General features: G+C 42.1%; 1 protein-coding gene across 1 annotated transcript in view; it reads right to left on the bottom strand.

Moving 5' to 3' along the window:
• The window catches only part of LOC149221701 (chaperone (DUF3353)), a 129,113-nt gene that overhangs the window by 28,947 nt on the left and 82,983 nt on the right, over positions 1-17,183 (bottom strand). Inside the window, exon 3 of the mRNA XM_089385196.1 lies at positions 11,547-11,913. Within this exon, the coding sequence (XP_089241322.1) occupies positions 11,547-11,913 (367 nt within the window). The remainder of the gene's footprint in view (positions 1-11,546; positions 11,914-17,183) is intronic.

The raw sequence follows: 17,183 nt of genomic DNA, 5'->3' as shown, positions 1-17,183 counted from the left end.
ATGTTACAATGATAGCATGATAGCAGCAATGTTACAATGACAGAATGATAGCAACAATGTTACAATGATGGCATAGTACAGCAATGTAACAATGGGTCAGCAGCAAAGGCATGCTAACAATGAAACAACAGTATGGTAAGCAAGGTGCAGTAAGCACATGGTGGCAAGCATGGTGCAGCAAGCACATGGTGGCAAGCATGGTGCAGCAAGCACATGGGACAGTATGGCAAACATGGTGCAGCAATGGCACATGATGGTACATGATGCTTAACAGCGATGTGTACAGTCATGATTGATGAAGCATGATGAGATGCAACATAGTGATGATGGGTGCAACATGGTGCAACGCAGTGAGGTGCAGCATGATGATGAGGAGCAGCACAATGATAGGTGCAGCATGGTGATGGAGTAACCTGGGAGAATCAGTGGAAGCAGCATGTCTTCAACTGAGTTCAGCTACCTCATGTATCATCTACTTAGAGATGATCTATGCTCTTATTTAGATAAGTCAAAGTGTTCACTTCTGTTGTAAATGTACTATCTCTCTCTCTCTCTCTCTCTCTCTCTCTGCTGAACTATTGAAGAACATATAAGAAGAATTGATCAAGGGTTTCCCCACATTGGGGTTTGTCCCTGGCTAGTGCCACATCTTGTGTCCTCTTGTCTTGGCTTGTCTTCTGCGATCTATGTTTATGTTATATCTGCAATTTACTTTTAATGCTGATGTGATTGCTAATCTGGAAAAGACATTAAGCTAACTGTGGAAATTGAACTAAATTTCTCTAAGCATAGATGATAGAACATACCTAAAATTAACATCTAGGCTGGGATCAACTGGATCAGATCCAGGGTATTCCTGTATATGTAATTTTCTTAGAGGGCCATTTTCCCAGCAAGGGAGCCTGACTAGGTTCTCAAATTAATAAATGAAGAACTGTCTGATTGGGCAGAAGATTTGTGTGTTTTGAGATTGGTTATCATTTTGCTTCTGCTGTTTAATTTTTGTTAAGATTCTAGTTGTGCCTTTATTCAGTAGATCTGTAATCTGCTAGGTAGTAAATTGCCAGGTTGCTGGGTTCAAGGAAATTTTAACACGAGTTCTCTCCAATTGACAAAGTCTGCAGAATTTGTAGCCATGTTATTTCCCATTAAATAATTCCATGCAAAAATTGTAGCTCAGAGAACCTCCCTAGAAAGCATCATTATCATAGATAAAAGGGTCTCCATTCAAGAGTCAAGACACCCTAATTGAAAGGACCATGTCAATTGAGGACCTTATTATTATTAAAGAGAATGAGATGGTGAATGTACAAGATGTCATTATTGCAACTGAGAAAACAACCATACAAGATGTCATAAGTGCAGGAATTAATATTTGTCAAAGCCATCATAATTTTAACAAGAGAACATCTGTACAGGAAGTCTCACTTACAGGCTACAGCAATGCCAAGAAGGGCATCAATACAGGAGGGCATTTATACTGAAGAACATCACCTATGACATTAACTGTGACATCATTCTCAGCTACATAACCTGTACATTTCATGCTGATGACAGCATCTCCGATATTATCCTTTGTCACATAGAACATCCATTTTTCTACCAACGTAATTTAATTTCACAAGTTGCCCATTCCCTGAAACTGGCCTCATCTAAATCAACTTCTTCTGCAGTGTACATCAGTATTACAGTGACCTGTAATCTATGTCACAAGGTTCGTCGAACTTTAACCTTGAGGTTTGAATTTTGGCGAGCCTTAAAAAAAATTTGAGGTTTGGCAAACCTCATCGAACATCATAGCCATTGACCAAGTCCATATATTAAAACTCATAACTTCATGTCACAACTCAACCCAAACCTGAACTCGAACCCGAACCATGTGACATCGCCTGTAATATGCATGAATTTTTCTCCTGAACTTGAACCCGAACCATGTGACATTGCCTGTAATATGCATGAGTTTTTCTCCTAAAGGAATTTGTGATAGCACCAAAGAAGGATACCTCAGTGAAGTTTCTCATCAATGTGACCAAACTAGATATTAACTATTAATTACTAAATAATTTATTTGAGGTACCAAAATTCTCCCAAAGGTCATAGATCCAATCAATAAAACTAAAAGAAAACCACAATCAGAACCCAGAAGATGAGGCAGTTGACTGGGATTAAATGGTAAAATGCAGAAAGGATGAGACAGTCGTGGAGGACCTTGGGACCTCATGCCAAACTGTGCAGATTGCTATCATCTGTGACATCATCTAACATCTATTTGCTTTTAAACAGATAACCCAGCAGCAAATATGAACAGAAATTGATAAACAATAGTTGGGACCTGGAAAATCAGAACTGTGAATGGTTGAATGCATGGGACTTCATTAAAGCACATAGACAATGGCAACCTAAAAGGAAATTTCTAGAAAAAATGCAAATCCCTTGCATCAGCAAAAAACATAAAGTTAGGCAGCAAAGTACAAGAATACTTCAAAGTCAAGACTTCATACTTATATGGATCCTTAGCAAAAACACCAGACCAGGTGTTTGGCAAGATACCTATTTCCTATTCTCTTATTCCTTTGTAAAATGTTAATTTCTAGTAGCATCAGATGTGCTCTAAGCCTCAAAATTTGCAAGGAGGCTTGGAAAAATGTATTCCACAATACCTAGAAATCGTTTTGGGAAATTCCACACGGAAACTGTTTTATTAAAATAATTAATTATTTTTAATGGGTGCATCTAAACTTAGAAAATTAAAATAATAAAAGGGTATTAATCAAACTATGGGTGAAACTTCTAAAAAAAGACGAGGATCAAGCCAAAATAATGTGAGCCATTGATTAGAATCTATGTTACCAGATCCGGCAACAGGGAGGCCAAGATCCACAGATCCTCAGATCTGATCCGGATTCGAATACGAAGGAATACGTATGAAATACGGCAGGTGGTGGATCTTTCTTCTTGGGAAACGGATCCTCCTCGCCAGAAACACATCCCGATTCATTTGCCGGAACCCGCAAATTTTTGGCCAAAAGCCAGAACCCGCAAAAGTTAAAACTTAAAGCATGTGCGGAGGAGTTTAGGGTTTTCATTTTTGACTTTAGCTAAAGGTAGTGTGGTCCCTCTTTGTCAGCAGTGCACCCAACATTCAACAGGCAAAACAAGCGGTGTTCGGATTATTCAAGCGCTTAGCGTTTCGGTTTGGCGTAATTCACTGTTCAGGGGTTCAACGTTTGTCGTTTGTTGGACCAAGTCACACCGCAAGCCTGCAAGGTATATTATATTAAACAGGCGTTTGTCTATTGAATATTCCGCTGATTCATTTCCGCCACAATGTTTCGGTTTTTCTCACGACTCAGTCACCACTGTCTCAAATCTCACAGTTCACTTGTTAATTGATCAGTTATAACCTATGATAAGTCGTATTCGGGCCAGCACCAGTTCACTGATAACGGGCTCATCCCCACCTTTAGCCACCCCATCAAACTTATTTGTAGCCCGTCAAAATTGTTCCACGCAGTTTTAAACTTGTTAAATTTTTAACTTTTAAACTTTGGCACATATTGATATGAGTCATATTTGTCACCATGGACATGAGCCCCATCTTTGGTGTTGTCACTCTCGATGCCTTTTCTACTTGGTTCACATATTAAAACACACACACAGTGACACACTTAGAAACCACCGAATTGAATGCAATACCAAAACAGAGGACTCAAAACCTTTTGAAAACTTTGTTTGTCTTAACCCCACTTAGTATAAGATTTTTCCAAATGATAGAGGAAGTACCTTAGCAGTTAGTTAGCACTATAATAGTCAGGCCAGTGCTTTCTACAAGCAATGGTCATTGACAGCTTCTTCAAGCAGAACTCAAGGTAGTTGGGCCAGCTTGTCTCACCTCCACAAGTTCTACAAAAGTACTCAAAACTACTATCTTGTTCGTTTGCCAAGAGTAAATTGCATTTTATGTCCAAGGTCTTGATAGTAGAGTGTATACATTGTACAATCTAGACTTAGAGGTTTCACTATCTTGAATCTTCTGCAAAGTTGGCTTGCTTCTGGGTTACAAGATCTGCCACCCCAATCCATGGATAAACAACTATGTACCTCAATTTAACTTGCCAATTAAATAATTGGGCTAGCACTATTAAATATGATTTATTTTTGTTTATCATATATTGGAAAGAATATATATGGCAGCAGAACATGGTTGGATCTCTACTCTTATCTTATTATTAGAAATATTAATAATAATTGCATTATTGCACCAAGAAGTGTTCTACCATTCAGGAAGATATTCATATTTTAGTGGCGTGTTAAATGAAGTGTACTTTAATTTTTATTATTTAATTCAAATTGTTTATTGATAATTATTAATATATTATAATTTGAACTTTATATGTAGTACTGAGTAAGATAACTTATAGGCCATTATCATTATGGAACCTGAACCATCACAGCATGAGCAGAGTGAAGGGGAAATCATCAAAATAGACCCAATATCTTCGCTAAGGCAGTATGTGGAGATTATTGGAAAATTTCCCGCAGATGGTTCATTTAAATGGAAGTGCACTGAATGCCAAGATATCAAAAATGGCTCATATACTAGAGTGAAGGCCCATCTCACTAGTCAAACTAACACAGGGGTGCAAGTATGTACCAAGCCAAAAGATGCAAATGGCAAACCTGACAAAGGTTTGAGTCTTGGAAAAAGAAGTTGTTGATAGGAAGTTTCTTAAGGGAAAACACCCTGTGCAAAGCTCTACAGCTAGGCCTCCATTGCCATCTAGGCCTGCTGCCACAACTAATAAAAGGCCCACTCTAGACCCGCTTGAAATAACTTTCAATAGTCAAAGTAGAGACATAGTTGATGAACATGTAGCTCGTTGCATCTATGCAAATGGGCTAGCATTCAATTTGGTGCATTCCCCTTATTGGCAACAAATGATTAAGGCAGTTAATGAAGCGCCAAAAGGGTACAAAAGCCTGGATATGAAAAGGTCCGCACTACTTTGTTGGCATCAGAGAGACAATCTATGGATAGACAACTACAGGCAATCTGGGATACATGGGCAAAACAGGGGTGTCCATCATTTTTGATGGATGGAGAGACCAAAAAAAGGTCTATTAATTAATGTTGTTGCAGTATGCCCCCAAGGGGCAATGTTTTTGAAGGTTGTTGATTGCAGTGGAATAGAGAAAGATTCATCTTTCATATCCACAGTTCTTATTGATGCAATAGAAAGTGTGGGGCCACATAATGTTGTCCAAGTCATTATGGACAACGCACAGGTTTGTAAAGCTACAGGTTTGATTGTGGAGGGTCAACATGATCACATCTTTTGAACTCCATGTGCAGTACATTCATTGAATCTTATGCTTGTCACTATTGGTGAGATTGAATGGATTAATGAAATATGTGTAGCAGCAAAAGAAATCCAAATGTTCATAACCAATCATTCAATGTCTCAGGCCATATATCAAAGTTTTGCATAGTTGGAGCTATTGAAGGTACTTTTTTTTAATCAATATTATTTCAAATTTCAAAATTAGTATTGGAAATTCTTAATTTTTATTACAAGTTTGTATATGATTTCTCATTTGAGATTTGACTTTTTGAAACTTGTAAGTTGTTGAAACTCGTTTTGTCTTCCACACTCTTGTCATAAAGAGACTTGTGAAGGTGAGACAAGCATTACAAGCAATGGTCATTGACCCTCTTTGGGAATCATGGAGGACTTCCACTTCTGATAGAGAGCAACAAATAAAGTCCATCATTATTGATGATGCATGGTGGGGCAAAGTCCAATACTTTCTACGGTTCACTGAACCAATCTTGACCTTGATCAGGGCATTTGATACAGATACACCTTGCTTGGGGGAAGTTTATGAAAACATTGATATTATATTAGAGAGGATAAGGGAAATTATCAGGCCAAGTGAAAATGACCCTTATGAAACATTCTGTTATTTAGTGAAGGACATAGTTACAGAAAGGTGGAACAAAATGACCACACCATTACACCTTTTGGCATATGTATTGCACTCTAAATACTATCATACCAAAATTTTGTCTTTACCTGGTAGAACAGCGCCAAACAAGGATTCTAAAATGGTACAAGGATACAAAACAACTTTGAGGAAAATTTATAGAGATATGGGAGTTACAATGGAAGTCCGCCAAGAATTTGGAAGGTTTGTACAGTCTACTGGTAGCTTTTCAGATCCAGTAGCTATGGACAATCGAGGGCATCTTGATCCTATTACTTGGTGGGGCTTCCATGGTGGGGATAGCATTCATCTCTCTACTCTAGCCACTGAGTTGTTATCATAGTTTGCTAGTTCCTCATTAGCTGAGAGGAATTGGAGTACATATGGCTTCATCCATTCAGTGAAGTGAAATAGCCTAGGAGCAGCAAAGGCTGAGGATCTTGTTTATGTTCATTCCAACCTTCGTCTTCTATCGCATGTTGAACCAGAGTATAAAAACGGTCCGAGCAGGATGTGGGATGTGGATCCTGAGATCTTTGACTTGAACCTGACACTAAATGCCATGACTCACCTCAACCTACTTGAGGATATTGTTCTGCCACCAGTCCAGCCTACTGATGCAACTTCCTACATTCCAGGACCCCAATCATCTATTCATGATGTAGAGTTGCAATATGCAGAAGATATAGATCCATTTAAGGATATGTAAATGTATTTACTATTATCATTTATGATATTATGATCCTTTTTGTTACTTTGTATGAGGGATGATGCATCATTTCAGTGTTTCAATGTTCATATTTATAATATATCTAATGGTTTCAGTTCTAAAAGTGTTTGATGGTTTCATGGAGTATTTGATTTTTGAACTATAAAGTGTTTTTTAAAATTTAAAAAATATTATTATAATTTTTTTTGTACGTGACATATCCTTGCCGTATCCGAATCCTGGATTTTCAAAAAACTAGCGGATCTGGATCTGGATCCTGGATTTTCAAGAAACTAGCGGATCCGGATCCGTATCTTGGTAACATAGATTAGAATCTAATATGGGTCGTTGGTTCTCAATTGGAGGATTATAAGAAGAGGCTCGAGGGGCATTTGGAAGATATCATCGAGTGGGAGATCAGATATCGAATTTCTGAAGAGAGCAGTGCAGTAGTTGCCAGTGAGATTCAAAGTGATTTCTTGTAGTGAGGGGTAGAGATAGTTCTAGTTGGATATTTCTCCTAATCCGGGAATACTCAGCAGAGGAGGCAGAGAGAGATCCGGGAGAGGCAGCACAGAGCCTTGGGGAGATCTGTATTTTTGCTGGAGAGATCGATTTCTAAAGTCGGAAGATGGAGTGTGAGACAGGGAGGACAGAATCGAAGTATCAGAGAGGCAAATCGATTAGCAAAAGGGGTGATGTTGTCCCTAGGAGCTGTGACATTGGGCCTATACAGTGACTGCGCAGAGGCAGCAAGGGACTAGCCATTCTGTGGTTGGATCAGTCGGGATCTCCAGCAATAGTGTGAGGTATTTCTCACTAATCTTCTGCCAGTCATATTCTTTGTACTAGATAGCCAACAAGGCATCCAGAGATTCTATTCAGAAAACTACTGCTTAATAGTACAAACCCTCAGTTGTTGCACTGGTTTTCCTACATTGGGTTTTTTCGGGAACATTTGTCCAAAAATAACTGTGTAGATGTGTGTGATGTTTATTTCTCTCCTGCACTGTATTTAGTTTCCGCAGTTTTTATTTGTTTAGGCTGCAGTGTATTTAATTCGATATTTGTCATAACACACGGCAAGTAAATTAGTTAATCGGCTTAACAATTAGAATAATTAGCATCAGTTGTTGCAATAGGAATCAGATAACCGATTTTTCACATGGTATCAAAGCAAAGATTGTGAGCAGAAGAACTCAGAAGCAAAAAGGAAGAGGAGTTTGAAATTACTGCAGAGGCAGAAATTCGAATCCCCAGTAGGCAACGTAGTCCTTGGGCTAGAAGGTCGAAGTTTTGAGGAGAAATCGATTTCTCTAAGTGAGTCGATAGAGAAATTCGATCTCCAAATCGAAGCTTTCCAAAGGCAGAAGGGAGCAACGTATTTTTCCTTGCAGAGAAGATCTTCAGCTGGGACGCAGATATTTTGCAGCAATTGCTGGCAGAATAGTGTCAGTGGGAGAGAGAGAGACATTGTTGAGGGAATTCTTCCTTAGAGGACTTCCAACCAAGAAGTCTGAATTCTCATTTGCTGAGTAGTAGCAGGGAGCAGCAGATCTACTAACTCCAACAGGGAGTGCGTAGGCTAGCCCAGCAACAACGCAAAGGAGAGAGGAGGCAGTTCGACATTTCATTGGCAGAGATGGCAGCTAATGGGTTGCGAGATCAAGATCAGTTGGAGGGTGCATCCAACTATGTGATCTGGAAGGCAAGGATCTCATGCCTTCTGGATGAGCACGATCTCAAAACTTACGTTGATAGTGTGGTAGTTGTACCCGCAGATCCAGATCCGCTCAAGAAGTACAAGGCCGAGATGGCGAAGGCCAAGAGGATGATCCTCGATGAAGTGAGGGATCATGTAGTGTGTCACATTGTCGACAAGGATACTACTCAACAGATGTGGGAAGCTTTGGCCACGTTATACGAAGGATCTTCCAGGCAGCAAAAGACGTACTTGGAGCAGAAGATGAGATCCATGCAGATGCAGAAGGGGGAACGCATTGATTTGTTCGTTACGAAGCTTCAGGAGATCCGAGACTCGTTGGCAGCTGTGGGGTCAACACCTCAGCCTACTGAGATGGTGAGGCTGGCCCTAAATTCAGTGTCAGAAGAATGGCAAGTGTTTGTCCAGAGCATCCTGGGCAGAGAGAGATTGCCAGATTAGGAAGGGATGTGGGCCACTCTTCAGCAGGAAGAGATGAGGAGAGACTTAGTCAAGTGCAAACTTGACAGTAGCAGTGGGATGAAGCCCAAGGAGGAGGATGAGAATGCAACCCTCGCATCTAAGGGGCAACAGGAGCAGTGGAAAAAGAAGAAAGATGTTTTGAAGATCAAGTGCTTCTGGTGTGGTGAACTTGGTCACTACGCTACACAGTGTCCTCTCAAGAAGAAGGACAAGGATGAGAAGCATGATCCGCAGGTTGCATCCGCACATAATGAGGAAGAGGATTTTGCCATGATTGCCCAAAGGTGGGGTGATATAGAACTATAGTTCGAAAGAACTACAGATGGGCAGGATCCTTGAGGAGTCCACCTCTTGGATCAATACCTTGCTACAGGAGCCCAAATCAGTAGTAGCAAGATGGACCAGTGTCAGTTGGTGCAGAGAAGTGTCAGAGTGACAGTTGCAGTGGCTAGGAGCGCCAAAGACTGAGCAACACAAAGCTAGAGTTGGCAGCAGTGCAGTGGGCACATAGCAGAGTCAGCAGCAACGCAGAGACTTCAAAGGGTCAGCACAGAGACTAGCAACAGTCAAAACTCCAGCAACAGATGCATCATGTTGAACACCTGTTCAATAATTTTGGATGCTTTTCCGTTGTTGATACAGTAGCAGCAACAGTTGGAGAAGGTTGCGGTGCAGATGCAATGTTGGCAGTGGCAGTGCCAACAGCAGCACAAATGCAATGTTGGCAGTGGCAAGGCCAACAGCAGTACAGATGCAGCATTTTCACAGTAGTTGGTGGGCAGCGATGTCAGAGATCAGCAACGTAGAGGGAGATGTTTCAGAGTCAGAGTGATGCTTTAGCAAGCTGCATTACTAGAGAACATTCCTCGCTAAGAGGGAGTGTTGATTTCTGGTAACAATGGATGTGCTCTAAGCCTCAAAATTTGCAGGGACGCTTGGACACATGTATTCCACAATAGCCAGAAATCGTTTTGGGAAATTCCATCCGGAGACGGTTTTATTAAAACAAATAATTGTTTTCAATGGGTGCCTAAGTCTAAACTTAGGAAATTAAAATAATTAAACGGTATTAATCAAACAAGGAGTGAAACTTCTAGAAGAAGACAAGAATCATGCCAAAATGATCTGAGCCATTGATTAAAATCTAATCTGGGTTGTTGGTTCTCAACTGGAGGATTATAAGAGGAGGCTTAAGGAGCATTTGGAAGATATCATCGAGTGGGAGATCAGAGATTGAATTTCTGAAGAGAATAGAGCAACAGTTGCCAGTGAGATTCGAAGTGATTTCTTGCAGTGAGGGGTAGAGATAGTTCCGGTTGGAGATTTCTCCTGGTCCGAGAATACTCAGCAGAGGAGGCAGAGAGAGATCTGGGAGAGGCAGTGCAGAGGCTATGATGGACAACGTAGGCTGACACAGAGGCACCGCAGAGCATTGAGGAGATCCGTATTTTTGCTGGAGAGATCGATTTCTGAAGCCAGAATATGAGACCGGGAGGACGGAATCAAAGTCTCAGAGAGGCAGATCGATCAGCAAAAGGGGTGATGTTGTCCCTAGGAGTTGTGACACTAGGCCTACGCAGTGACTGCGTAGAGGCAGCAAGGGACTAGCCATTCTATGGCTAGATCAGTCGAGATCTCCAGTGATAGTGTGAGGTATTTCTCACTAATCCTTTGTTAGTGATATTCTCTGTATTGGATAGCCAGCAAGGCATCCAGAGATTGTATTCATAAAAACACTGCTTAATAATACAAACCCTCAGCTACTGCACCGGTTTTCCCACATTGGGTTTTTCCAAGGACATTTGTCCAAAAATAACTGTGTAGATGTGTGTGATGTTTATTTCTCTCTTGTGTTGTATTTAGTTTCCACAGTTTTTATTTGTGTAGGCTGCAGTGTATTTAATTCGATATTTGTTGTAGCACACAGCAAGTAAATTGGTTAATCGAATTAACAATTAGAAGAATTAACATCAGTTGCTGCAGTAGGAATCGGGTAACCGATTTTTCACATAAACAGACATGTGCTGGCCTAGGTAGGCCTGCTGAGGAGTGGAACTGAAAGTGAATATTGAAAACTGAAAAATAGGACAAATTTGCATGACTAAAATTTAAATTTGGAAGATAGAAATGGCCAATGTACGAATCAAGAAAAGAGACTCACGATTGTGCAACTTAGACAATGACCATACCGACGACCATCCTATTCTTAGATGCTTCACCTACAACCATCTAAGAAGGTGATATACACTGGTTCTCATAACGAATTCCAGGTCTAGCAAGCACCCTAAGGAGGACAAACTACCGGACCTTTAACCTTTTGATTTAGACAACAGTCCTACTAGATTCCCTTCTGAAATAACCTGTGTAAGAACTCATGAAGTTTCACTCTAGAAACCCTTGTTACAAGTCCCATAGGCTGTACAGACTAGCTGACAGTAATAAAGTTCAAATCAGTCCAATTCCCGTCTAATCTCAAATGTGCTAATCCTTCAATTTGTATTTTTATTTCTTCTTTTTAATGCAGATTTATTGTGATATTTCATATATTTATAGTTCATAATCCTATCCTCTTGATTTGCCATAGATCTCAACATACAAGATAAAAATCAAGACAAATTTCTTCTTTGGAGCAATGTGAACAAAATAATAGATGGCTTATGTTCTCACCTAGTTTCATGTTTTTCTTGCGTAAAAAGTAAAGTGAAGCTCCAAACCCAGTAGCTAATATCAGACCAGGTACATCAGCTCCAGTACTGGCTAACTGCCCTCCTGTTGTCTGTGAAACCCCACTCACAAATATCCAAACCATAAGAGCTCCATAAACCCCAGTCTGTATACCCAGATCATTGGCAGATGGTGGTTCAACAGTAACTGCTGTATTCTTCAAAAATTTCTTTAGCCACTCTGGAGTACTACCAATACCAGCATTGCCTCTCTGTTTGACATCAGCAAACCGAATACTGCTATCTACAACTTTCCCGGCCCTGCGCTGCATAAAGCTTTGCATAAGAAGCATATCATATGCAGCCTCTACCTGCAATAGTCCCCAAACAATTGTCTTAGAGAAATCTTACAAGAACATTTCAACCTAGAGAGATCATTATTTCTCTTTGCATTTTATCACAAGACAGGACAATCATTCATAGGGCATCCCTGTGTTATTTAAAAATGGAAAAGGTGAAGACTAAAAACCCTTTCATAAAAGAATCAATAAGGAATGTTTAGGGACATTATTTTTATCAATATAAAATATTATCTTTAAGGCGTCCCCTCCACAGGACAAGAAAACAGAGACTATCTAGCATTTTCAAAACATGCAAGTAAGAAAAATGAAAGACAAAAGCTAACAACCAAAAGTCAATGAGATATCCCAGAGTGAGATGCCAGATTAAACCAATCACTTGAAACTATTGCAAAGTTGCATGGGTCCAGACAAGGGTATGGACCATGGTATCCAATTTGGATATGGCAATTTTTAGAAAAGTTTGGATACAATGCTTCTGGGATGACACATATAACAAATATGATGTGTAAATACATATGCAAAAAAAATTGTGAATTGTGGAAAGTTTAAATACAATTCATGGATTCGGATATGAGGCATCTACATACAGCTTGTGTAAACATGCACACACACAATATATGTAATTTATAATTTACGTATGAAGGTACCCAGGATGCATGAGAACACACCATCCTTCCACCCCCACCCTTTACTGAAGTGCTTTCTGGACAGAAGCGCACCAAGAGAGTGCTCCATGATCTCAGCAGGAGCACGCCCAGGAGCATTCATGAAGCAAGCATTGAAAGTGTTTTAGCTTCTTTTTTCTTAAATGTGAGAACTATGAGAAGGCCCTAATGGAGCTCACACCCTGTGGAAGAGGGAATGGGCTTATAAAATCCCTAATCCTTTTCTCATTCATTCATTTAAGTCATCTTTGATTAGATTTTGAGAGGGCAAAGTACAGGTTTTACAGTAGATTGAATTTGTTAGAGCTTGGAAGTGATAATGAAAGCTACAACAAACATCCTATTAATAGAGAGTTCAAGTGGTAAACTCTAAGCCTATGCTCTATTGGTTTTTTTTTTCTGTGTTATTTATTCATTTATTTGTTCTCTTCTCCTACTCCTTCCCATTCCTTATCCTCTCTCATTCTATTGCAAATTTTACATTGAATGCTTGAAAAAAATGATCCTTGTGTGGGGTGTGATTCAGTTTTTAATTCTAACACTGTTGGTAGGGAATAAGAACACATTCTTTAGCCTCTCCACCAAATTTCGTGGCTAGAACACATCCGATGCTACAAAAAATGGCAGTGGAGTGGGCTATGGAGATGGTAATGGACCGGCATGAAGCTCAATAGGAGCTTTCAGGCATTGGGGATACCAGAAGCCCAAATTGGCATTGGGATCCAGGTGGGACTACCTATTATTCCTCGGATATGTCAATTGACAGTGACCGTGGTGGTGTAGTTGGCCTAGCGGTTGAGCACACGCATTTGCTAGGGTAGTCTCGGTCAGCACCAATGGCCAACCAGTTTATGGATAGACTCCCTAGGTCGTTTTGGTATGATGGTCGTACATGGGATCACAAGATGACCAGCATACTCTGGCTGGATTTTGTCGGAGGAGGTGGCATTGGCAGGCCACCAAACAGTGCCTTGTATGGAGCTAGGGATTCCTCACACTTGTGTAGGGCACAGAGGACACAGAGGAGCAGAGCAATAGTGGCATCACTACTAGTACCTAGAGAGATTCACTTCTTGGGCCCCTCGGGGAGGATTTGGAGGGGAGATCCCCTCATCGGAGAGGATGGTGATGCAACGGTGGAGGCGATGATACATGTCGGGTGCGAGCAGACGCATATGGATACAACTTTAGGCCATCACATCCAGGGATGGCTAGGAGCATCTAGCTTGGAGCGGTGGTCTGCAGATGGGCATGGAGACACACAGGGGTGTGCCATAGTATGTTGGACTGTGTTGAGGAGTAGGAGTATCTCACATCGCATTGAGTACATGCGGGGAGTGACAGGTGCAATGACACAGGCGGGACACAAAACGATACAGGATGGTATAGCCATAGTTGGGGGTATCTAGTGGTGTACCGGGACAGGGTGTGGCTTACACTTGCATGTTGAGGGGTACGGTGATGCTGGGTGGTATGCAGTGACATATGATATGGTGTAGCGGGCTCTTGGAGTGTTGCCTCCAAGGAGACTTATGGACAGGGGTAATAGGTGTACTATTGGATGCAACTCACCTGGGATCAATGAGGGCATTGTTGAGCATCTGGGGACACCATGTTTAGTGGAGACAAGGCCTAGAGGGGAATATCAACAGATCGAGGCGGAGAGAGGGTCGTCAATAGGATTACTCTTGAGCATTCCGGCAAACTCTTGATCATACCCTTTGGGACATACCCACCCATCATCCTCCAGTGTTGCTTACAGTCGTAGAGGATTTGGTTGTTGCCCCTTGACACTCCATTCAAATAGCAAGGCATGGGAGTCTCACCCTAGGCAATTGGATGAGACACCGTGTGTCATGGGCCAGGAAGAGACTCTCCAGTGGAGAAACTTGATAGGTGCACGAGTTGATGGTTACAGGCTTAGGGATGGCATGGTTGATTGTCGAGGTAGCATATGTTCCACCCCAAGGCTCACACTAGGGGAGATGACCGAGAGGGAGTTGCATGGTGCTTTTTCAGCTAGACAGCTCGAGGCGTTAGGTGAGCATGAGGTGCGGGGGTTGGTAGTCCTTGTCGGCAGGATGACGTCTAGGCTTCTGGTAGTACTCGAGCACATCATCAGGAGCTAGGAAAGCAGATCTTGCTGTGTGATTTGGCAGGCACAGAGCAGCCGGTTATTCGTGGCACAGGTTCCTGATGCTTGGTGCCTACCTATTAAATGCCTACAAGAGGTAGAGACGGGGCACAAAGGGGCCCCAATAGCTAGCAGCATATCACAGCGACAGGCAGAGAGGATTGGGGGTTTTGGACCTCTAGTACGGTTATGGGATCTAGGGATCCAATGGATCGGTGGGATACTCCACTCAGTGAGCATGGTCAAGATAATAGGCAAACTGATTCATTCACATGCGGATGCATGGCGGATCACCAAATCCCTCACCATATGACGAGGTAGATCGTTGCTTAGGATTGCGGCCAACCATGGAGTGATAGGTGCTAGCACTGTTGAGTCACTTTGGCAGGATTGGCCTAGCCTCAATCATAGCATAGATTATGGTCGAGAGTTATGGGAGCGGAGGCTCTAGTATGAGCATGCTAGGTAGTCAGTCATGATCGAAGTGTCACGATGTCAGCAGGATAGGTTCCTTCTACAACGGGCAGGAAATTCTGGCATAGCAGAGTGGAGCGGTTCAGCTACCCGTAGAGGTGAGCTGGTTTCTACGGGGGAGGGTCATCCAGATCTTTTATTTGATTTCATTGATTCGCTAATGGTGTGGGGGACTTCATCAGCATGGCAGGTTGGCCAACATGAGGACTTGAAGAGGAGCTCATGCAGCAGAGAATTCATTCGCATGGGGATTGAGTTGTATCTTCAGGGGCCCATAATCAGAGTGCATGAGGTGGACTATTTGGTAGGGCAGCTTCATGAGGATTTGGACAGAGTTTTACATCGTCAGGAAGCTCTACTTATTGGTTGTCGACAAAGGGGTTCTAATGCCCATATCTGGCAGGATAGTGAGTGGAGCAAGGGGTGCTTCACGTTGATCAGGTTGGCTTGGGATCCTGGAATCAAGGGACTCCTTCACTATATGATAATACAGAGATCAAGGACGATCCAATGGCACATTTGGGAACTTGGTGAAGTTTGTAGTGACAAGTGGGGATCCACAGTCAGAGAGAGCCCTTCTTCAAGCATTGCTTGAGGACAAGCAAATTTTGGTGTACTGGAGGAACTTGCCAGATGAGGATGCCACCTAGGAGGGTGAACACATACATGAGCATCCAGCGCTGAAGTTGCTTGGGGACAAGCAACATTTGGGAGGGGAGGATTGTAATGTCCCTTCCTAAATTAATTTGTTACAGGTTTATCCATTTTACAATTTTGACAATTGTCATGTCCCTTCCCAAATGAATTTGTAACAAGTTTTGGTCTCTCCCCATTTTTGTACAAAATTTTGCTAAGTAAAGGACCCAAGCAATTTTGACTTAGGGACTTAGGAGAAATGAAGGCTGGATTAATTTGCTAGTGGAAGGTGGGGGCCACCTACATGGGAAAACGCATTGGGCAATTCGAATTGCCTTGGAGGGGAAATCGTATGGCTTATGGAGGGGCCCACATGAGGAAAGGGGAGGCCCACGAAGTTATAAGGAGGAAGAGCTCCTCACTTGGTCATTCATTCATACTTGCACATCGAACTCTCTTGTATGTTTGCTCGAGCTGCTTAGCCGAGTCAACTTGTTGTTTAGCCACGAATCTTTCAAGCGAGGGATTCAACCTTACCTTCAGGGGACTACGAGTGCCACCCTAGGAAGGCATTTTCAGAGTACCTTGAGGAGCACTAGGGAAGATTCATAGCCAGCACACTCAGCCCACAAACCAGCAGTGCGTATTTCTGGGCCACGCAGAGAAGGGAACACGCAGTTGTGATCAGGGGTTCATCTGGGCAACACTTGCCAAAGAAACTTGGAGAGTTGGAGCATATCAGGAGTTCAGCCTTGGGGAGGAGTTTTGGAGCAGGTGGGTGCAGCAATTGGGCAGTTCGAAACTCAGCCTTGGAGGACTACGGAGAGGGCCAAACTGGGCATCACATGGGCATTGAGGGAGAGAGCCACAACACCGAGATCAGATTAGAGAAGGGTGGATATTCATGAGGGATAGCATCTCAGTGATTTACAGCAACTTTCGAGAGCTTTCCTGACACATTCCAAACAGGTCGAGTTTGTCAGCTCGAGGAGGAGGACGGGCTCCTTGGAGGTCGATTTTCAGGGGTCTGAACTAGGCCAAACCCTTCCTGGTTTTTGGTGGGTTTTTGTCGAGGATCCGGGAGTTGAAGTTTCACAATTTTCTGAGCAAGGGAAGCAGGGGTTCCAGCGCTTCCTTTCTAGTAGACAACGCAATTTTCTGGGCAACATGGAACATTTCTTGAGCAGCAGTTGGGCAGCCCTCAGATCATCAATTGCTCACATGGGTTTTGTCATGCTTGTCCTTGGAGACAAGCCCTAGTGCACCATTCCATTCACTGTTGTATTTGCCCCATGAAGATTTATAAAATGGCTCAGAAGTTCTCTATTTCTAGCGATTTCATGGGTGTTTGGTGATTGCATCTCATTTCT

Source organism: Pinus tabuliformis, chromosome Q (genome assembly GCF_031772625.1).
Source record: "Pinus tabuliformis cultivar Carrire ecotype Pingquan chromosome Q, CPIR1, whole genome shotgun sequence".
Taxonomy (NCBI): domain Eukaryota; kingdom Viridiplantae; phylum Streptophyta; class Pinopsida; order Pinales; family Pinaceae; genus Pinus; species Pinus tabuliformis.
The sequence above is the reverse complement of the archived record's forward strand: the minus strand, read 5'-3'. Positions and strand labels throughout refer to the sequence as shown.